The sequence below is a fragment of the Panthera onca genome, chromosome B1, assembly GCF_046562875.1.
Source record: "Panthera onca isolate mPanOnc1 chromosome B1, mPanOnc1 haplotype 2, whole genome shotgun sequence".
Taxonomy (NCBI): domain Eukaryota; kingdom Metazoa; phylum Chordata; class Mammalia; order Carnivora; family Felidae; genus Panthera; species Panthera onca.
Window position 1 is genome coordinate 72,834,502 of NC_138342.1, and position 23,490 is coordinate 72,857,991.

The 23,490-nt window shown below is 39.5% G+C and overlaps 2 protein-coding genes across 3 annotated transcripts in view; both read left to right on the plus strand.

The window, feature by feature from the left end:
- The window catches only part of HERC6 (HECT and RLD domain containing E3 ubiquitin protein ligase family member 6), a 61,744-nt gene extending 54,685 nt beyond the window's left edge, over positions 1 to 7,059 (plus strand). The window contains exons 20-23 of one of the 2 annotated variants that reach the window (XM_078445917.2): positions 70 to 140; positions 2,450 to 2,633; positions 2,724 to 2,826; positions 6,219 to 7,059. In XM_078445917.2, the coding sequence (XP_078302043.2) occupies positions 70 to 140; positions 2,450 to 2,633; positions 2,724 to 2,826; positions 6,219 to 6,442 (582 nt within the window). In that variant the 3' untranslated portion in view covers positions 6,443 to 7,059. The remainder of the gene's footprint in view (positions 1 to 69; positions 141 to 2,449; positions 2,634 to 2,723; positions 2,827 to 6,218) is intronic. The other variant, XM_078445918.2, reaches the window with a different exon arrangement.
- Positions 7,060 to 11,188: 4,129 nt separating this feature from the next.
- Positions 11,189 to 23,490, plus strand: part of HERC5 (HECT and RLD domain containing E3 ubiquitin protein ligase 5) — a 46,955-nt gene continuing 34,653 nt past the window's right edge. Inside the window, exons 1-7 of the mRNA XM_060654649.2 lie at positions 11,189 to 11,649; positions 13,620 to 13,740; positions 14,424 to 14,500; positions 18,213 to 18,434; positions 19,646 to 19,737; positions 19,988 to 20,118; positions 22,476 to 22,621. Of these exons, the coding sequence (XP_060510632.1) occupies positions 11,367 to 11,649; positions 13,620 to 13,740; positions 14,424 to 14,500; positions 18,213 to 18,434; positions 19,646 to 19,737; positions 19,988 to 20,118; positions 22,476 to 22,621 (1,072 nt within the window). The 5' untranslated portion in view covers positions 11,189 to 11,366. The remainder of the gene's footprint in view (positions 11,650 to 13,619; positions 13,741 to 14,423; positions 14,501 to 18,212; positions 18,435 to 19,645; positions 19,738 to 19,987; positions 20,119 to 22,475; positions 22,622 to 23,490) is intronic.

The window sequence follows — 23,490 nt, forward strand, 5'->3', positions numbered from 1 at the left end:
CCATGGCCCCTGCAGTTGATTATTCAGACTTTTTTTCATGTTTGGTACCTGAGTACATTTTGCTTACAGATACACTGGGACAAAAATGATGTGGATTTAATTCCAAATGGGATCTCTGTACCTGTGGACCAAACCAACAAGTAAGTTTTGAGACACAGAATACATATAAAATGTTTGTATCACTATAATTTAAAAAATAAAAATAAATTATTATTTATTTTTGAGAGAGGGAGAGAGACAGAGCGTGAATGGGGAGGGGCAGAGAGAAAGGGAAACAGAGAATTGGAAGCAGGTTCCAGGCTCTGAGGTGTCAGCACAGAGCCAGATGACATAGGGCCTGAACTCACAGAGACGCAAGATCATGACCTGAGCTGGAGTCGGATGCTTAACTGAGTGAACCACCCAGGCGGGCCAATTTAAAATTTTTTTAAATATTTATTTTTGAGGGGCGCCTGGGTGGCTCAGTCGGTTGAGCATCTGATTCTGGCTCAGGTTGTGATCTCGCGGTCTGAGTTCGAGCCCCACATCGGGCTCTGTGCCGACAGCTCAGAGCCTGGAGCCTGTTTCGGATTCTGTGTCTCCCTCTCTCTCTGACCCTCCCCTGTTCACGCTCTGTATCTCTCTGTCTCAAAAAAAATAATAAATAAACGTTAAAAAAATTTTTTTTAATAAAAAAAAATATTTATTTTTGAGGGGGGCCTGGGGGGAGGGCAGAAAAAGGGAGATGCAGAATCCAAAGCAGGCTCCAGGCTCTGAGCTGTCAGCACAGAGCCTGACATGGGGCTGAACTCACAGGCCATGAGATTATGACCTGTGTCGAAGTCAGACGCCCAACTGAGCTACCCAGGCACTCCTCACTATAATGTATAAATGTATTTTAGCTTTTCAGATGATCATTTTAGCTCCTATTCTCTGAGAAAAATTGGTGGACTCTGCTGGGTGTGAAGTCTACTTAAAAAAAAAAAAAGTTACAGGGTAAGAGAAGGGGAAAAAGGAGTCAGGATTAAATATTTCCTTTGCAGCACTTTCACTAGTTATCAACTTAACAATTATTTTTGAGTCCTTACTCTGTACCAGATTTTATTCTAGGTACCAGAGATACAGCTGTGAAAAAGACAAAACCTGGAACTTAAGTTTCACCGGGACAGAGACAATATACAAATAAATTATTATGTAATATAATGTCAGATAAGGATGAGCACTGTGATGAAAGTTAGTTAAGAGATTTACAGTAGTTTTATGCTGGAGCCAGCTGGTATCTGCTTGTGAGAGCCGACTGTTCAATTTTCAAAAATGTTGAGAGTTTATTATTAAAATATCAGTAGCATGAAATCAGCCATGGTGGGAATATTACACCAGAACTGGCAAATGCTGCAAATGAGGATTCCCTTTCATTTTCTTCTCTTTAGGGAGCTGGTTGTTAACCACTTACCAGCACTGGTTTCAGGGGAGAGCTGATGGGGATTGGTTTAGACAGGACAGTCCACTTAGGACAGTTCACAACACTGCTCAAAGGGTGGGAGACTGTCATGTTTCCGGTGGATATCTGGTGGAAATACCTCCAAGTAGCAACCCTGCCATCAGGAAATTCATCATGGTGTGAGAAAGCCAGACTTCGCAGAAATAATTTACACACAGTAACGTGTTGTGACAGAGGAGGGAGAAGGGAACAGAGGACCAATCCTGAGAAAGTCATGTTTATATGTAACTCTGGATGGAGCAGTTACATGGAGAAGTTACCATGTAAAGAGGGAGCACTGCATGCTGTGGCCTAACTACAAGAGAGACAGGGAGACCACAGAACTGAAGGTCAGTTTGGCCAAAGCTTCTAATGCAAATGGGAAGAGGCCAGCGGTGTCAGCCAAGAGTGAGATCAGGGAAGTTTGGAATTTGCCCTAAGGGCAATGGAAAGAAAGCCTTTGAAAGATTTTAAGCAGGAGAATTACATATTCATTTTTTTTAATGTTTTTATTTTTTGAGAGAGAGAGAGAGAGAGAGAGAGAGAGACAGAGCATGAGCAGGGGAGGGGCAGAGAGAGGGTGACACAGAATCCGAAGCAAGCTCCAGGCTCTGAGCTGTCAGCACAGAGCCCAATGCTAGGCTGGAACCAATGGACGACCTGAGCTGAAGTCTCAGGTGTCCCTGAGAATACCAGGCATCCCAGAGCCACCCAGGCATCCCAGAGAATTACATATTCAGATTAGAGTTTTTAAAGGATTTTGGAAGAAAATGAAAGCAAAACAAAGTCTTAGTCCTTTTGCTACATTCTCTGAGGTTCCTTCCTCCAGCTGACCAGATGTTTTTACTTCTCTCTGTCTACAGGGTTGTATGCTATGTAGAAACAATTTATTTTTTCTTTCTCAGTAGAAATGGTAAAAAGGGCAAAGTAGAGAATATTTAGTCAATGGTAAAGTATGTTATCAGCTTTTTCTTTTCTGCTTCCCTCAAGGAAAGAATATGTTTCCGTATGTGTTGATTACATTTTCAACACCTCTGTAAAGGCAGTTTATGAGGAATTTCAGAGAGGATTTTATAAAGTCTGTGACAAGGAGATGCTTACAATTTTCCAGCCCGAAGAACTAATGACAGCAGTGGTTGGAAATACTGATTATGACTGGAAACAGTTTGAAAAGGTTGGTGATAACGAAAAGTGCCCCCAGTTCTTCCAAACAACTTGTGTATATTCCTTCTAAAAACCACTTTTCTCCCTCTTTTTTCTCAAGAATTCACAATATGGTCAAGGATACCACAAATCACACCCTACTATACTGATGTTTTGGAAAGCTTTCCACAAATTAACTTTGGAGGAAAAGAGAAAATTCCTCTGTAAGTATTACTAATAGGTGGATTTATACTTAAATATCTTTTTAAAAGATAAATACTTTATTTGCCATGAAGTCATTATGCATAGTGTGGGTCACACATGTTAATGGCAAAGCCAGGCTTCCTAAACCAATGTTTTTATTTATAAAAGCCTAGTTTCCCATTAAAAAAAAATAATAATAATACACATATCACTAGTTGGTTCCTAATCAAACCTTTAATCTCACATTCCTATCTTTATTTATCTAAGACCTATGGAATTAGGACAATGTGTATTTCTCTAATACCATTTTAGAAATAATACCTATAGCAATGACCGCTGATGATAATACTAACAGCATTTATTGTATGCTTATTCTATCCCAGGCATTGTACTGACCACTTCATATCTGTAACTTCCCTTTATCCTAATAGCAATGTTTTGAGGTAGGTACTTATTTTTCCACATTTCAAAACTGAGGAAAAAGAGGCTTGATGCATTTAGTAGCTGACCTATATTCAGACAGTTGGTGAGTGTGAGAACCCAACAGGTTGGTCCAAAGCCAAGGCTCTGAACCACTAAGCTCTGTGGCCTTGTGGTGTAAGAATGTCTCTTGGTGGGAACCCTAAGGTTTCCCTAGCACAGACTTAATGACTTATTCTCTCACCTCCCCATCCCTTTGTTCAGTTATTCCTGAGATGTACTTCTTCTTGCTATTTTTGTTGCTACTGAGGCCACTGGAGGACAATTCCAACTTCTCCACAAACTACTTATTCACAGGCCCAAACTACCTGTCTGATTTTCTCTTTGAATGGTAAACTTCTGCTTCTGCCCACTGGTTCCACTGTCTGTGCATTCAGTGAGTTCACTAACATCTTCCCACCTTTGACTTTTTCTTGGGCTTTCCCCTCTGCCTTGAAAGTTTATGTAACATCTTTCCTTGAGAACTAACTAGCCAGGTGTGACCCCTGACTGAAGTCTCCCTGCTACCCCCGCCTGGTGCCCCCTCAGTCTCAGGGCCTTCATTAGACTCTTCATCTCATATTTCCTAGTTGAGCTAAATTACACTTCCCTGTATCTTGCTATTCTCTTTCCTTTTATGTGATTTTCCCCAACTAGACCATGAACTCACTGAGGACAAAGACCAAAAGTCATGATTTTTCTATGCTCCACATGGCCCTATGTGGTTCTTGCTGCACAAGGGTACTCAGTATTGTTTACTGAATGAAATGATTGATTTCTCCCTTTTTATTTTATGTTTTGTTCTTTCTGTGAAACATCTTAACTGCACCAAAACCCATAAAATACTTAGGACTAAAGGTAACCAAAGAGGTGAAAAATCTATACACTGAAAACTATAGAAAGCTCATGAAAGAAACTGAAGAAGACACACACACACACAAATGGAAAAATATTCCATGCTCATGGATAGGAAGAACAAATAATGTTAAAATGTCGATATTACCCAAAGCAATCTACATATTCAATGCAATTTCTATCAAAATAACACCAGCATTCTTTACAAAGCCAGAAAAAAAAATCCTAAAATTTGTACGGAACCAGAAAAGACCCCAATAGCCAAAGCAATCCTGAAAAGAAAACCAGAACTGGAGGCATCACAATTCCAGACTTCAAGATGTATTACAAAGCTGTAATCATCAAGACAGTATGGAACTGGCACAAAAAACAGACACTTAGATCAATGGAACAGGAGAAGCCAGAAATGGACCCACAAACATATGGCCAACTAATCTTTGACAAAGCAGAACAGAATATTCAACGGAAAGAAGACAGTCTTTTCAGCAAATGGTGTTTGGAAAACTGGACAACAACATACAGAAAATGAACATACAGAAAAATGAACCTGGACCACTTTTTTTTTTTAATGTTTATATTGAGAGACAGAGACAGACAGAGCATGAGCATGGGAGGGGCAGAGAGAGGAACAGACACAGAATCTGAAGCAGGCTTCAGACACTGAGCTCTTAGCACAGAGCCTGAAGTGGGGCTCGAACTCACAAACTGCGAGACCATGACCTGAGCCGAAGTCGGACACTTAACCAGGCGTCCCAGAACCTAGACCACTTTCTTACGCCATCCACAAAAATAAACTCAAAATGGATGAAAGACCTAAACGTAAGACGGGAGGCCATCAAAATCCTAAAGGAGAAAGTAGGCAAAAACCTCTTTGACCTCAGCCGCAGCAACTTCTTACTCAACACTTCTCTAGAGGCAAGGGAAACAAAAGCAAAAATGAACTGTTGGGACCTCATCAAAATAAAAAGCTTCTGCACAGCAAAGGAAACAATCAGCAAAACTAAAAGGCAACTGATGGAATGGGAGAAGATATTTGCAAATGACATATCAAGTAAAGGGTTAGTATCCAAAATCTGTAAAGAACTTATCAAACTCAACACCCATAAAACAAATAATCCAGTGAAGAAATGGGCAAAAGATGTGAATAAACACTTTTCCAAAGAAGACATCCAGATGGCTAACAGAAGCATGAAAAAATGCTCAACATCACTCATCATCAGGGAAATACAAATCCAAGCCACATTGAGAGACCACCTCACACCTGTAAGAATGGCTAATATTAACAACGCAGGCAACAACAGATGGTGGCAAGGATACGGAGAAAGAGGATCTCTTTTGCACTGCTGGTGGGAATGCAAACTGGTGCAGCCACTCTGGAAAAGAGTACAGAGGTTCCTCAAAAAATGAAAAACAGAACTACCCTAGGACCCAGCAATTGCATTACTAGGTATTTATCCAAAGGATACAGGTGTGCTGTTTTGAAATGGCACATGCACCCCAGTGTTTATAGCAGTGCTATTGATAATAGCCAAAGTATGGTAAAAGCCCAGATGTCCATCGACAGATGAATGGATAAAGATGTTGTGTGTGTACACACACACACACACACACACACACACACACACACACTGGAGTATTACTCAGCAATCAAAAAGAATGAAATCTTGCCATTTGCAACAATGTGAATGGAACTACAGTGTATTATGCTAAATGAAATTAGTCCATCAGAGGAAGACAAATATCATATGACTTCACTCATTTGTGGAATTTAAGATACAAAACATGAACACAAGGGAAGGGAAGCAAAAATAATGTAAAACCAGGGAGGGGGACAAAACATAAGAGACACTGAAATATAGAGAACAAACTGAGGGTTGCTGGAGGGGTTGTGGGTGGGAGGACGGGCCAAATGGGTGAGGGGCATTAAGGAGGTTACTTGTTGGGATGAGCACTGGGTGTTATATATAGGGGATGAATCACTGGATTCTACTCCTGAAATCATTATGGCACTATATGCTAACTAACTTGGATATAAAACAAAACAAAACAAAACAAAACAAAAAACAACACATCTTAACCAAAGTCTATTTCTTTCTAGTTTTTCTTAAAGGAAATGACAGGCTGCATGCAAGAGGCAAACAGGAAATGGGAATCCTCTTTCGCTGTCCCAAAACTTTCAGTGAAAGAGATAACCCAAGAGCATTGACATGTCATAATATTCTGGACCTCCCTAAATATTCTACGATGGAAAGAGTGGAGGAGGCCCTTCAAGTAGCCATCAACAGCAACAAAGGATTTGCCTCCCTCCAAATCACAGACTGACTCCTGATAGTTTTGGTGATGCCTTGTATTCTCAGGCCCTCTCATCTTCAACTCGTTTGTTCTTTCTTAGGTCTAAGTGACACAAAGGGTTGAATAGATTTTAGAATTAGTTGACAAATGTTGGGGTAAACAATAATATGATGAATCAAGAATAATTTTTTAAGAATAATTTTTTAATAAATTAACATTTCTTGATCCCTAAATTTGTTATTTGAATGTTTGCTTTTTACTGAATTATTCCTGAACAATAATTTTCATGTAAAAATAAACTGAATATTAAAAGCCAACAGATATTTTTAAAAATGTTGTTCATCTAGGGGCACCTGGGTGGCTCAGCTGGTTAAGAGTTCAACTCTTGATTTCAGCTCAGGTCATGATCTCATTGCCTGTGAGTTCAAGCCCCATGTCCTGCTTTGCGCTGACAGTGCAGAGCCTGCTTGGGATTCTCCCTCTCCTTGTCTCTCTGCTTCTCTCTCTCTTTCTCTAATTAAATAAATAAACTTTGGAAAGAAACAATAAATAAAATGTTGTTCATCTAATAAACACTGTCTGCAAATATTAAAGATATTATGCTGGTTTGAAAAAATAAAGTAATTCAACAGGTTTTTGAGGCATGTAAATATATATTTTATATTCTAAAATGTCTTGAATTTAGCCAGCTGCTGAGTAATTTTATTGAAAAATCTATATGTTAAAGGATTCATTAGTTCATTGAATAAATACTTATCCTCAATCCTGTTCCAAGAGTCAGTCTAAATGCATATATCATTATTTTGGTTAAACACTGAGCCCAACCAGGAGCTCCCATCCGATGGTAGTTGGAGAAAATGAAGACATGAAATATGTCTTAGCAATATGGCTATAGAATGAATTAAAGGAGAAGTTAAGTATGGCTATAAATGGCCAATGGATTTTTTTAGATCAGTTCTGTCTTGTATTAAATTATAAACTGTAAACTGTTCTATAAGTTCCTGTTGTATGGCAACCATACAGAGAAGCCTTGTATCAGTGGCACTTTGGAAAAGGAAAGACCATGGGGTAAAGTCAAAATTGGGGTGCTGATGTGGAAAGAGAGCAGAATCACCTGAAGATAGAACAGAGAGAATTCACTAAGGATACTAGAATGTGAGGTGGTCTGTAGGAACATAAGCCCCAGTCAATTCTCAGATTTCTTTTGGATATGTCTGGTTTATATAATAAATGGAATGAAGGCCCAGATGTATTCTATTTGAATTTTAAGGGAAAAGGTAACCTCTAAATCTCAGGGAACCCTAGGCACTCGACTGTTCAGTTGTATTTTTCAGGCCATTCAGTTCCAATGTAAATCTTCTAATGCAAACAGATGAACTATACTAAACATTTATGGAAGAGAGCATTGCAATTCTTTACATATTCGTTCAGAAAACAGAGGAAGAGGGGTGCCCTGCCTTGCTGGCTCAGTGGGAAGAGAATCCAACTCTTGATCTTGGGGTTGTGAGTTAGAGCCATACATTGGGTGCAGAGATTACTTAAAAATAAAATCTTAATAAAAAAGGGGGGGCACCTGGTTGGCTCAGTCGGCTAAGCATCCAACTCTTGATTTCGGCTCAGGCCATGATCTCATAGTTTGGGAGTTCCAGCCCCACATCAGGCTTGTAGCTGACAGTGCAGAGCCTGCCTGGGATTCTCTCTGTCTCCCTCTCTCTGACCCTCCCTCGCGTTCATAAGTTCTCTCTCAAAATAAATTAAAAAAAAAAAAAGGGAAGGAAGAAAGGAAGAAAGAAAGAAAAAAAGAAAGAAAGAAAAAAAGAAAGAAAAAGGAAGAAGAAAACAGAGGAAGAGGGAACACTTTCCAATTAAGTACAATATCAGCATTACCCTAATATCAAAACCAGACAAAGACATTATAGGGGAAAAAAAAAAAAAAACAACAACCCTGCAAGTATTTCTCATGAACAGAGATACAAAAAAATTTTTCCAGGATTCTGGATATCAGACATATCCAACAAAATACAAGGATAATATCTGTAATCAAGTGGGGTTTAGTCCAGAAATACACCTAAAAATCTATTACATTTCACAGTAAGACCAAAAAAATCATGTAATTACCTCAATAGACACACACAAAAAAACTGACCAAATGCAATAGCCACTCACACATGATATTTTTAGCAAACTAGGACCAGAAGGGAACTTCCTCAATCTGATAGAACCTACGAAGTGCTAAACTTACACTTAATGGTAAAAGGCTAAATGCTTTCCTTCTAAAACTAGTGACAGGCTGGCTCAATCGCTTAAGCAGCTCAATCGCTTAAGCGTCAGACTCAGACTCTTCGTCTCAGCTCAGGTCACAATCTCAAGGTTTGTGAGATCAAGCCCCAAGTTGGGCTCTGTGCTGACAGTGCAGAGCCTGCTTGGGATTCTCTCCCTTTCCCTGTCTCTCTGCCCTCCCCTCACTTGTGTGAGCGTGTGCACACACTCAAAATAAATACACTTTAAAAATAAAAAATAAAAATAAAACTAGTAACAAGGCAAGGATGCCTCTCATCACTTCTATTCAACATTGTACTAGAGGCACTAGTCTATACAAGAGGGCAAAGTGAAAAAAAAGGCATAATGATCTGAAAGGAAGGAATAAAACTATCTTGTTTATAGACTACATGATCATCTGCAGAAGATCCTAAGGGATCTAAAAAAACAAACCACCCACCAATAGTATTAAGTAAATATAGAAAAGTCTCAGGATTCCAGGTCAAATATAAAAATTAACTACTTCTATATACTCACAACAACCATAAATTAAATTTTAAAAAGTATCATTTGCAATATCATCAAAAAATAAAAAATATTTAAGGATAAATATAACAATATATGTTCAACTATACAGTGAAAACTAGACAATATTGCTTAAAGACATTAAAGAAGCTTTAAATTATTGGGGAGAGATATCAATTATGTCAATTCTTCCCAAACTGATTTAATTTAGTGCAATTTCAAAATCCCTGCAGTTTGTTTTGTAGATAATGATAAATATATATGGAAATACATATGGAAATGTGGAAGACCTAAAATAGCCAAAACAAACAAAAATAAAATATAGCCAAAAGAACACCGAAGAAAGGCCAATGCTGGAGCATTTCAATGAACTGATTTTGAAACTTAATTATAATCTACAGTAATCAAAGCAGTGTGGTCTCAGAGTAAAAATAGATATATAGATCAAGGGAACACAGTAAAAGGTCCAGAAATAAATCTAATTACACATGGCCAACAGAGGTTTGCCAAAGACACTAAGGCAATCCAACCGGCAAAGGCTAGCTAGAACAACTGGAAATATGTAAAGACAGAAATTAACCTCTATCCTTACCTCACACCATAAAGAATACTTCATTTGAAATGTAACAAAGACCTAAAACTACAAAATTTCTAGAAGATAACATGTAAAAAAAATCTTCGAAATCTTGGGTTAAGCAAAGTTTTTCTAAGACCCTCCCCCAAAAGGCATTAACTATGTAAAAGAAAAAAAATGGATAAATTGCATTGAAATTAAAATTTTTTGCTCTTCAAAAGACACTAAATAAAATTAAAAGGCAAGCCACAGACTGGTAGAAAACATTTCAAAGCAAATCTAATAAAGGACTTGATATATAACAAAGTACTGCAATATATATAAAGAACTTTGAGATAATGACCATTCAAATTAATAAACAGCAAAAGATGTGAAGAGATACTTCACCAAAGAGACAGAGATTAGCACTAATAAGCATATGAAAAGATGCTTCAACATCATTAATCATTAGGGAAATGTTAATTAAAACCACAGTAAAGATACACCTATAGACTGCAACGGCTATAGTTTAAAAGACTGACAATACCAAATGTCGTCAAGGATATGTATAGAGGGACCGGCACTCCCATAAATTGCTGGAGGATATGCAAAACGGTAAGCACTTTGGAAAGGTTTCGGAGTGTCTTTCACCACAGTCATGTATTTATCATACGATATGGCAATTCCATTTTTAGGTATTTACTCACAAGAAAACATTTATCCATTCAAAGACTTGCTCATTGTCATAGTACCTCTATTCATTGTAGCCCCAAACTGGAAAAGAACTGAAGTGCCTGTTAATCGGCTAATGGACAACTAATTGTTGTATACCCATATATCGGAATACCATTCAACAATCACTACTGACTGACCAACTACTGATGAAACACAACAGGATTGATCTCAAAAGCATTATTTATGCTAAGTGGAGAAAAAGGCAGACACAAAGACTGCACAGTAGTTTGACTCCATTTGTAAGGAATTCTCGAAAAGGCAAACCGTACTGACAGAAAGCACATCACTGGTTGCCAGGCACCGCGACGTGGGCGGAGGGGGTGACCGCGCAGTTCTTTCAGTTTCATCGCGATCGTGTGGCGGAGCCTGAGACAGAATGCTTAACAAGCTGACTTTCCTTACCATAGTTTCTGGAAATTATGCAAGTCTGCCCGTGTTCAGTGCTCCTCCTAGTGGAACTGCAGTGTTTCTTCCAAAGCCACTTAGTACAGGAGTTCAGGTGGCCAAAGCTCGCCCGGGGACAGCTCCTCAGCCTTGCCCACCCATCTCGTGACCTGCCAGCACCCTGTTTACTGTGGCTGCCTTCCAACCCATTTCTGACGCTTTCGAGTTTCCCTTTCCTTTTCCACTTCTCTTCCGCCCCCTTACAAGAGCATCGGTTTCGTTTCCTACTGAACTGCCGGCTCCGCCCCCCAAACAGCACGTGGCTAGTCCGGCAACTGAGCGGGGGCGGAGCAGAGGAGGCTACAGTTCCTCGACGCCGCGGCGAGGTCCGCTAGCTGTGGCTGCGCACCGCGACGCGGGGAACCGATTTCTTGGGAGCTCCATTTCCAACGAGGTCTGGAAAGCCGAGGCGCGGCTGTGGAGCCCGGGAAAGGGGCGATGGAGCGGAGGCCACGAAGGGGGGCGCGGGGCGGCGCGCGCTCGGCTCCCGGGCCGGCCCCGGCGCCCCGAACCACAGCGCCCGGGCGCTCCGCGGAACCGCAGGGCACGCAGCTCTGGCTCTTCCCCAGCGCCGCCGGCCTCCGCGGGGCGCTGCACCAGAGGACCGAGGCGACGCGCCAGATGTGCTGTACGCGCGGGCGCCTGGTGGTGTTGGAGCGCGGCGGGGCCGGCGTCGAGGTCCACCAGCTGCCGGCGGGGAGCGACGGCACCAGGAAGCCGAGTGAGTAGGAGGGAAATGCCCGCTCGGCCGTCCTACCTCGGGCTGGGGGTGTGAGGGTGGGCGGCCGGGGGACCCCGGTGTAGCGCCTGCGGGGCCGGGGCGGCACGGACGCTTCTCTCCGGAGCTCCCCGATTGTGGGTGTGCCGTCCTCTAAACGGGAAGGAGAGCTTAGAAAGCTCTACGCCGCAGCGGTCCGCGGTGGCCGCAGAAATGCGCCGGGCCCGGTGGCTTTTGCGTTTGGTGCGTTCGATTCCCTGTGCTCTCCCTTCTCCACGTCCCTAGTTGGCGCTGAGTTTGCGGGAGGGCGGGGGAGGAGGGTATCGAGAACTGGGTCTCGCCCTCCACACGTTGGCCGCGCGGACCGAGCGCGCTTGCCGGCAGCATCTTCTTAGCTAGTCCGCTTTTAGCACTGGTATCTGTTCAGTTTGGTTGTCACTTCTTTTTAGAGCGCACCGGGTCTGATTTTGTGTGCCTTTGGAGAATACAGTTCTCTTGTTCCCAACGATACTATCTTATATATGCAAGCAATTTAAAGAGTGCTTTCAGTTGCATTTATCCGAGGTGGTAATCTCTATAGATTAGGTGTCAGGAACTGTGGTTTCGATTTTTTAGGTGGAGGAAAGCAAATGGCCACATAGAAACTTTTGCCCATCTGAATAGTGAAGAAAATGGTATTTTACCAGTCGTTTTGCTTTTACCTTGAGTGAAGTCAAGCATCTTTTTTTTCTATTGGCCATTTGCATTCTTTTTGAATTGCCTTTTCATACCTTTGACTAGCTTTTAAAAATTTGAGTTCTTAATTTTTTTCTTATTTATTTGAGTTATTTGAATATTAAGAATAGCCCTTTGTCCATTTTATACGTTGTGATGTTTTTCCCAACTTTTGTTGGTGTTATTTTACGGTCTCCTTCTACAGTCTTCTTTTAAGAAGGGTTATGGATTTTGTGTTACAACGCTATCCAGTCTCAAGGTTTTTTTTGTTTTGTTTTGTTTTCTTAATGTACTCATCCTTATAGGAATTTTAAGCTTTTATTTTTAAAGTCAAAATTTTTGATGCACTTGAAAATTATTTTGATTTAAGGTAATAGGGGAATCTAGATTTATTTGTTTCTCCAAATAGCTAGTCTGATGTCCCAGTACCTTTTTTGAGTAACCTTTTTTTCAACTGATTTGAAGTGCTGATCTCTAAAAAACGTTAGTCTGTTTAACCATTTCTCCTTTATTACCAAACTGTTTTGCTGCTCATATCATTTGTAATATGAAGTGGTTTGTGCGTTGAGATTCTTACATGAGTAAATTGTGTTTGATTAGAACCGAAAAGTAAAACAAGTTCCCACATTTAATTTTTGTAAACAAATGAAATAAGAGTAAATGGTAACTGTGGATAATTTTAAATCTCTTAACTTTTAGAAAGAGTTAAATATTCAATAATGCCAATAAAAATTCTTTTAACAGTATCCTTCCTTAAAAATAATGCCCCAAGACCTTGGCTTTTATATTGAGCAGTGAGGAGGGTTTTATTATTGTTATTTCTTTGTATTTGGAAAGAGTATATCTCAAAATACACCATGTATTTTCTCCTAAAGAGTTATGTCTTCCAGATACTGTTATATTTTCTTATAGACTTTTTCATTTCTGTCACTTTAAATTTAATTTTTCTGTCTCAATTTATTAAACAGGAATCTAAAAGCAAATATTTAATTGGTTATATTAAGTCTATATTCAATTTAAAACAAAGTATGAATCCGTGCTTTCCCAAATTGAAAAAATCCATCATCAAAACAGTAGTTTTTGCTAATTTGTCTGCTTTTCTTTCTTGAATTTTTCTTTAAAGAGAAGTTCATGTTAAGTCTAAGGTTGTTCAGTTGAAATGTTTTTCCAGGTGTTTTAAGTGTGTTATAATGAAATCAGTAATAATAGTGAGTTAATAACCAGACTGATGATAGTTCCTGGTTGCATTTGCTCTGCAGAGTGCATTAAGTTAGGAAAAAAAACGAAGATACATTCCGTGGACCAAGGAGCAGAGCACATGCTGATTCTATCCTCAGATGGAAAACCATTTGAGTACAACTATAGCATAGAACATGCAAGGTAGGGAACTTTTTTCTTTTATTAAGAAATATTAAGAATATTTTTCTTTTATTAAAAGGCAATCATAATTTTTGTAGGAAAATGTTACTTTATATGAACCTTGTCCCCTGCTTTTCATAGTGGCTCTTAGTAAGCAGTTCTGAAATGACCAGTGAATTCCATCAGTAAATTACTATGCCAGGTTGTGTCCCATAGGCAACATGTCTTGCTTTGGCATTTGAAAGACATGATTGTTAGTCTGCCTCACCCCAAATTGGACTTTCACATTCATTAGATTATTTAACCCTCATAATAATCCTATAAATTAGATTACCAGAAATAAAAGTTTTCAACCTAGGAGAAAAATGGCATTATCAAGGAATGATTTATGAGAGTTTTTCCTAGTAGATTGTGTGAATTAGAACTTATTTTTATCTTGTATTATTCCTGTATCATACAATTAACTGTTTGCAAAAGAGGCTTAAAATCATTTGAATGTAATAATACAATTCATGTTATTTTACTTTTTAAACCACCACTTAAAACATATAGTATTTTTTATAATTTTTGATGTACTGAATGTGAAGCAGTAAATTTAAATATTTCCTTGACTTTCATCCCAATTAAATACAATTAGTAATTTTAACATTGATATTGTGACTTTTATTACAGTGATTGACACAAAATATATTTTCTTTCATCAGGTTTCAATGCATTTTACAAGAAAAAAGTATAATTCAGATCACATGTGGGGATTATCATTCTCTTGCACTCTCAAAAGGTACTTTTCTAGAATATTGGTTTTTAGAGGAAAAAATTGCATATATATGTAGAACTAGTAGAATGTGTATGCGTCACCTTGCAACAGACAGAAATATGGTTTTGAATTTGATATAATTCAGGGCACTTAACTCTTTTTTTTTTTTAAGTAAACTTCAGGCCCAACTTGGGGCTTGAACTCACAACCCTGAGATAGAGTCCATAAAGAGTCACATGCTCTACTGACTGAGCTAGCCACATTCCCCAAGGCACTTGTTCTTAAAGGAGATACAAAATAAGAGAATTTTTGGACATATAAAATCTTCAGGTTTCCATAATTATTATTCCTACATTTTATTCTGTCAAATGACAAAACAAAAACAGTTTAGTAAAGAATTTGATACCCTTTGTTCAAGGACAAGCAATCGATGGATTGGGAGTATAGTGCATCACAAGCAGTGGAGCACTGTTTTGGAGGGATTTTGTGCAAGAGTGAGTTTTATAGAGTGTTAGAAGCAGTACACTACTGCTTGTGTAGAAATAGGGCATGATTGGTTGGGAAGGGTTGCATATTTAACCCTCCTCAGAAAGATCAGGGAACAAGGAAATAAGCATATATCCCAGAGCTGGTTTGGTGTTTGGGGATTGGCTGACTGGATATGTGGCGGTTCTGGTCAAGCAGAGCATCTAAAGGAACATATAAGTTCAGTTTGCTGACATGGCACCTTGGGCAGGAATGGCTCCATCTTGACCCTAGAGATTTTTCCAACACTTTTGTGTTTTTATTTTTTAAGTATGAAACAGTGAAAATATTCTGAATAATCAAAATCATCGTGGACTCAGGACCAGGCATGGGCCACCGTTTTCGAGAACGTTCTTCCCTCCTTCTAGTGCTCTTTTAGCTCCTGTGGCAGGAGCTTAGAATCCCTTGGATCTGCTCTTGTGGCCAGTTTGAAAACCTCTGATGTGTTTTCACATTACCATTTGAATTCAGGGATTCTCCCCAGCCCTTATTATTTTTTTGTTTCTTATCAGAAATAAGGAATGGAAGGCAGTAATAGTGGGAAATGGAAGCAATGAATATAGATTATTTCCTAAAGAAACTTGACCATGGAGGAATAATTATGACAGGAAGGTAATAGATGGGAATTCAGGGCCAAGGAAAAAAAATTTAATAATTTTTAAAATGTTTTTTATTTACTTTGGAGAGAGAGAGCGAGCACAAGGAGAAAGGAGGAGAGAGGGAGGGAGAATCCAAAGCAGGCTCCAGACTCTGAGCTGTCAGCACAGAGCCTGACGCAGGGCCTAACTTGTGAACCTGGAGATCATGACCTGAGCCAAAGTCGGACGCTTAATCTACTGAGCCACCCAGGCACCCCTTAAATAATTTTTAAAAAATTTTTTAATGTTTATTTATTATTGGGAGACAGAGAGACAGAGCGTGAGCAGGGGAGAGAGAGGGAGACACAGAATCTAAAGCAGGTTCCAGGCTCTGAGCTGTCAGCACAGAGCCCGATGCAGGGCTTGAACTCACAAACCATGAGATCATGACCTGAGCCGAAGTTGGACGCTTAACCGACTGAGCCACCCAGGCGCCCCAACTTTAAATAATTTATAAAATGTTTACTTACTTTGAGAGAGAAAGAATTATGGGGGGGAATCCCAAGTAGGCTCCATGCTGTCAGCCCAGAGCTGGATGCAAGGTTCAATCCTACAAACTGAGTGAGATGATGACTTAAGCCAAAATCAAGTCAGATGCTTAACTGACTGAGCCACCCAGGCGCCCCAACTTTAAATAATTTATAAAATGTTTACTTACTTTGAGAGAGAAAGAATTATGGGGGGGAATCCCAAGTAGGCTCCATGCTGTCAGCCCAGAGCTGGATGCAAGGTTCAATCCTACAAACTGAGTGAGATGATGACTTAAGTCAAAATCAAGAGTCAGATGCTTAACTGACTGAGCCACCCAGGCGCCCTGGATTTTTAATATATAGGACAGAGTAAATAAACTAATGGGAAACCTGAATTCAAGAGAAGTAAATCCAGAATTTGACCTGTATTGAAGTTTGAGAATATGAACTGTGCATTGGAAAAAATTGGCCTGGTTGTTTGACTTCATCCATTCAAGAACACATATTTCATTTTGAATATCTACTGTGTTCAAGTTAAAAAAGATGAAACAGCCAACACTGTGTCTTCAGGAATCCCAGAGTCTATTGATACGGAGCAAAAGAGATTTTCAGGGCTTATTACTGGTTAATCATAATCTAGGAAGACTGAAAGTTGGAGAAGCAAGAAAGGGAACTGATCAAGTCATCATTATATTTCTGGTGACTGATAGGCAGATGATAGTTACATTAAAAAAATTTTTTTTTAACGTTTATTTGTTTTCGAGAAACAGAGCAGGGGAGGGGCAGAGAGAGAGAGGGAGACACAGAATCTGAAGCAGGTTCCAGGCTCTGAGCTGTCAGCACAGAACCCGAGCAGAGCTCGAACTCGAACTCACTGACCTCGAGATCATGGCCTGAGCTGAAGTCGAATGCTTAACTGCCTAAGCCACCCAGGAGCCCCTTTGATAGTTACATTTGAAGGAGAAGCTCTGTCTCCCACCAGAATCTATCTGTACAGTATCTTAGCTCAGTAAGCATTAATTAATTAATGCTCAGGTAGCATTAATTTTTTGATATGTTTTTTCAGACTCTGATATTGTCAACTCCATTAGATAACATCTAAGAACATTTCTTGAAAAATGTGCTCTGGATATTCAGTTAATGGAAGAAGAAGCAGACTCTTTCAAGATACTGTGCTGTAATTTCAGATGTGTAAATTATTTAGGATTTTCAGGCACATGAACAGAGTGGGTGGGCCAGAGAGAAAACATTAATTTTAGGTTTTATTTTCCCAGATGTAGAATGTTTCTGGTTTTCATGTGCCTATATTATGAGTTTTTGAAAATAAGTATTTCTTGAATTTGATTGTAATATATTCAGGTGTCTTCATTCTACCTGTCTCTGTCCATTTGGGCTGCTATAACAAAAATACCAAAAATTGGCTGGCTTAAACAGAAGAAATTTACTTCCCCCAGCCTGGAGCCTGGAAGTCCCAATTTAAGGTGCCAGCAGTTTCAGTGTCTGTTGAGGGGCAAGAGAAGTCTCTGGAATTCCTCTCTCTCTTTTTTTAAAGATTTTATTTTCAAGTAATTGCTATACCCAGTGTGGGACTCAAATTCACAACCCTGAAGATCAAGGGTTGTATGCTCCACTGACTGAGCCAGCTATTCGCCCCTGGAATCTCTCTTCTAAAAGGGCATTAATCCCATTCTTGAAGGCTCCATCCTCATGATCTCACCTAATCTTAACCACCTCACAAAGGTCCACCTCCCAATACCGTCACATTGAGAGTTGTTAGGATTTCAACATGTGAAATTTGGGGGCAGGGGCACAACCATCGAAGAAGCCCACAGTCTAGTGATGTCAGTTTATTATTGGTAAATCACAATCTAGGAAGATGAGGTTTGGGGAAACAAGGACATAACCACTACCCTTTGACGTGGGAGGTAAGGAAGTAGAACTGTTACTGCTAAAGAGAAGATTCTTGTAGTTTTTCTGTCTCAGACATGTGGGATCTAGGAAGTTGAATGTAAGAGACTGGTAGTATGGATAACATATATAATACCCTTAGTTAATGTCTCCTTCACTTTAAACTTAATAAGGCAACATTTTGTTTATGTCAAGGTGGTGAGCTTTTTGCGTGGGGACAGAACTTACATGGCCAACTTGGAATTGGAAGTCAGTTGTCCTCAATCGCCATACCACAGATTGTGGAGAACCTGTCAGGAATTCCCTTGGTTCAGATTTCTGCGGGAAAAGCCCACAGCATGGCCTTATCCATGTCTGGAAACATCTACTCCTGGGGAAGAAATGATTTTGGACAACTAGGCCTGGGCCACACTGACGGTATGGAAACATTTTCAAATTCATATTATCAGTAAATATATTTGTTAAGTAAGAGATGAAGTTAAACACAGTCCTCCCTGTCAAAAATGGTTCAGATCTTCACTTTCATTGGTGCTGTTCTTCCCAGTTAGGTTTGGCTTCAGGGCAGAGTCAGTCTAAGAGATATGCATAGTGTGGAAGTTGTTGCTGCAGTTGAGGCATGTGTCAGGGTTGTGTGGGCTGACGGAAAGAGCATTGGACTGTGTTCAGAATATCCAGGCTCTGCTTCTCACTTCGCAGTTAATGAATAGCAGGGCCTTGCTAAGTCCCTTAACGTTTTTGTAGGTGTTATTTTCTTTCTCTGTAAAGTGACGCATTTGGATGAAATGACCTCTGATGTACCTATGCACCTGAATGTCTGTTAATATAATTATATCCATGTTAGGACAAAAGGATACTAAAGATTTACCTAAACTCACATATTCTAATCTTATTCTGTAAGGCATTATATCTGTATATGCAGATACGGAAAAAACATAATTCTCATCCTTGAACTACTTCCACAAAGCAGATGTCAAACTGATGATCCAAAATACTCTTGTTGGGGTTTTCAGGTGTGTCAAACTGCTGTGTTACTAGCCGTGGTAATACACATCATATCCCCTGGCTTAGTGACCACACACTGCATCTTTCCCCAACGTGGTCCAATGTTAATTACTCAGGAGAAACCATAAGTCAATGTTAGAAAACTATTCAAAGGATGGAAAGGGATAAAGAGCAGTTAAACTGTTTTTGCTCAATCTCAAAGTGCCATGATAAGGAAATTGTGAAAGAAAGAAGAGGTGGTGTGAGGCAAGGACACTAGTAGAGAATTTAAAAGGAAGAAAGAACCTTTATGCTCATTGAAAGGGTACTTTTAGATGTGAATTGGAAATCCCAGATATGCTGCAATTAAAGTTAATCAAGTTAGGTTCAAAGGAGAAGAGTGGGCTCTGGGAAGTGGCTTGACACTTTCACAGGTGAGTTCTCCCATGTGTGGCCCTTTGACCACTGCCTCACCCCCATTTTTAGCCCTAAATAATATACCAACATAGAGGCCTTTCTTCTTAGAAGGTGCTGGGAATTGTTACTGCCAGCTGAGAGATAGTCCAGGTATTACTAGCAACATGGAACTCCAGTGTCCAAGTCAGCATTTTCTTTTGATCACTTCAACTGTTCTTTTCCCTGCATAGGTAAAGATTTTCCTTCCCTTATTGAAGCACTGGACAATCAGAAAGTTGAATTTCTTGCTTGTGGTGGCTCTCACACTGCCCTGCTCACAAAGGTGTGTGTATCCTTGTTTCTTCCACGGAAGAGCCTTGTAGTGGGGGAAGCACTAGAACACCTAGGTGGGGGCACTTAGTGTCTCCCTGGGAAGAGGGGTCACTTTCCACATACTGGATTGTCCTCCTGATAATTTGGGAGCTTTGCTTTAACAGTCCTTCTATGAATTATTCACGGATGCAAAAGCATCTGTGAATATTACTTCTCTGTTGTATTTCTCTAGAATCTGATAAGAAGTTTCCTTTCCTTAGGATGGGCTGGTATTTACTTTTGGTGCTGGAAAACATGGGCAACTTGGTCACAATTCAACACAGAACGAGTTAAGACCCCGTTTGGTGACTGAGCTTGCTGGGAATAGAGTAACCCAGTTAGCATGTGGAAGGTAAGTTGTAAAATGTCTGCGAAATTTGATAAAATCAATATGATATATTTAGGTAGGTAGTTTGATAAAATTTCCATCAGTTTTTTTGATTGAAATAAAAGTATTAAACATTTTCAGGGGCATCTGGGTGGCTCAGTCGGTTAAGTATCTGACTTCAGCTCAGATCATGATCTCATGGTTCGTGGGTCCAAGCCCCATGTCAGGCTCTGTGCTGACAGCTCAGAGCCTAGAGCCTGCTTCAGATTCTGTGTCTCCCTCTCTCTCTGCCCTCCCCAACTTGTTTCTCTCTCTGTCTCTTAAAAATGAATAAATGTTAAAATAAAAAATTAAAAAAACATTTTCAAATGGGTAAAGATGCTTAATTTACATTATTAGATAAAAATAATCTTTATTTTAGTATGTGTATTTATTTTCATTGATTTTTATAAGATTATTTATTTATTTTGAGAGAGACTGCATACAGCAGAGGGGCAGAGAGAGAGAGAGAGAGAGAGAGAGAGAGAGAGAGAGAATCCCAAGCAGGTTCCATGCCGCCAGCGCAGTCTGACTTGGGGCTCAAACCCACGAACCATGAGATCATGACCTTAGCCAAAATCAAGAGTTGGATGCATAACGGACTGAGCCACATAGGTGCCCCAATTTTTTTTTTTTTTAATGAGAACATGTATTCACTTTTTGTTGCCCCTTTAGTGCAATATCATTGTAACTGTTCAAATGCACTTTCACCTAAAAAAAAAAAAAATAAGTCATTTTATTTGGGGGAAAAATAAATGTGAATCATAAAGGATTGTTCATTGTTCTTTTAACTCCTCGTGGACCAACAATATACTGAGTTACTATAATTCTTTGAGAGTGGTCATTGAGGATAGGACAAAGTCAGTTGGTTTGAGTAGAATATTCTAACAAGTTTGATTTTCACAGCTTCTTTTTTTTTTTTTTTTTCTTTTTGAACAAAAGTAGAAAAACTTGCTCAGGCTCTTTTGTTTACGTAATTATTTCTTGATTTGGGGTTGTGGTAAAGTTAAATATTTTCATCCAGATGCACTTACTCTTCTTTGGGGCAATTTTTTCTCATTAAACATAAGCAAATTCAGGTTCTATCTGAATGTTGGGTTCATTTGTTTGTTTACCAAAACCTTTTCTGTAAAAAACTGGTGTATGTATTTTCAATCTATATACCTAATTCTTTTATGATCCTGGAGTAAAATTACATAAATGGATATTAAAGTAGACCAGATTATTGGGATGATATGATTCTCTGCATTCAATCTGTCTGCATTAAGCAAGGGAACATTATCACCACTCTGGATTTTTCATAACACACATTTAAGTAGCATGTGTTACAAGAGGAGTTGTCACGTTAGAGATACCTTAATAAAAACCAGAGCAGTTCTACTAACACAGAATTCACTGGAAACACTCTCAGAACTGAATGTTGTTAAACTCATTTATATTTATTATAAGAAGTGGATACAAATTAGAACCAAAGGAAGTGGTGTATAGGACAGAGTCTAGGGGGAGTTCAAATGAGCTTCCTCTGTCCACTTCCCTTGGAGCCATAGACGGAATGATATTACCTCCTCCCAGCCGGATACATGACAAGGTGTAGAGTTTTGCTGACCAGGGAAGTTCACCCAAGTCCAGAGTTGTTATTGGGGTTTCATTGCTTAGTCATGGTTGATTGAATCATTACTTACAGGGTTGAACTCAACTTCCAGCCTCTCCTTCCAAGCAGGTTAGGCTTCCATGCAGTCAGAGGGGTCCTCTAAGAGCCACCTGCTGGGTAAACTGTTAGGTGTGATCTCAGGATCCTGCCATGAATAACAAAGATACTTCTATTACCTGGGAAATTCTTATGGCTTAGAGATTTCCTCCCAGGAACTGAGGACAAAGGCCAAATTCTTTACTTACACATTCTAGAGTGGAAAGGACCATGGAGCAGATTAGTATCATTGTGGTAAAGATCTTTGGGAAATAGGGAGCTCAGAAAGGATCACCTAATTCCATCTTCTAGGATGGGGAGAGGAGGGAGTCAAGAGATGGCTTCCAAGGGTGGTGACTCTCAAACCAAGGCATGAAAAAGGAGTAGAAGCAAGGGGTGCTTCTTGTTCCTGACAAAGGGAACATCATTTGCCAAAGCACAGCAATCATGGCCTTGGAATCGTTCGGGATTCCAAAATCATTTTAGCCACACATCAATGCTATCTTAGTTTCCAGATGGCTAATTTCATCTGATGAGAGTTGATTAACTAGTTTCACTCACTGGGTAGCCTAATTTCAGCAGTTTACTGTGTTGCTGTGTAATCTCTTCATTGTAGGTGACTGATAATTGACCATATGTATTTTTTATTTAATAGGCAGCACACACTTGCCTATGTTTCTGATTTGGGGAAGGTCTTTTCTTTTGGTTCTGGAAAAGAAGGACAACTGGGAAACGGTGGAACACATAATCAGCTGATACCACTTCCCATGAAATTGCCATCAAATGAAGAACTCACATTTGGTAAATTTTGTTAGGAGCACAGGATTTGACACTTTATAAATACCTTTGTCGAGAAATTGATTTTTCTAAGTATGTAATGTGGCAAGGAAAGAAATGTATAGCTATGAAGGGAGCTTCTCTAAACATTGGTTTCATGTTTTTACTTGTAAACAGGTTAAAATATTCAGTATAATTAAGTCAAAATAACCATTAGTCTTCAGATTAAGTCTTATCCCTTCAGATTAATATTAATGTGAATGTAAAATGATAGAACATGAAATAGGTTATATGGATTCAGAGACCTCTGCAGCCTCCGATTGTCATTTGCAGCAGACCTATTAATTTCACAGTGATTGGTTTTCTTACCTGGTAACACTGACTCTCAATCCTGTCAAGCCCTGAGAATGATGAGCAGCTGATTTATGCCAGGCACTCTAACTGCTTACCCCTTACTTGTGGTATGTCACCCATCCAACAGTTCTGGGAGATTTGTGCTCTCAGTCTCATTTTACTGGAGGTACAGAGACTTGGAGGGCAAAGGGTTAGACAGTTCTCAAGGCCTGTCAGTGGTTTGGCCAGATTTGAATGGTGGCTTAAGCCACAGAGCTCTGAAACCTTCTACCATAGAAGTGCCTCAAGAATGCTTATTTGCTTCTGAAACCTTAGTGGTGACCTAAAGTACCAGTATTCTCATAAGTTCTTTGGGAAAATGAACAGTAGGGTTATTTCCTTAAGCAGTTCATGTATTTGATTTTTACAACCATTTAGACTTTTGAAGTACTTATTTACATTCTTTAATAGTTCTTGGTTATATCTGGAGTTGTAGAATATGGTTTTTAGTAATGAGAGCTAAATTAAAACAGAACTCAGTTAACCAAATAGTGGTTTGA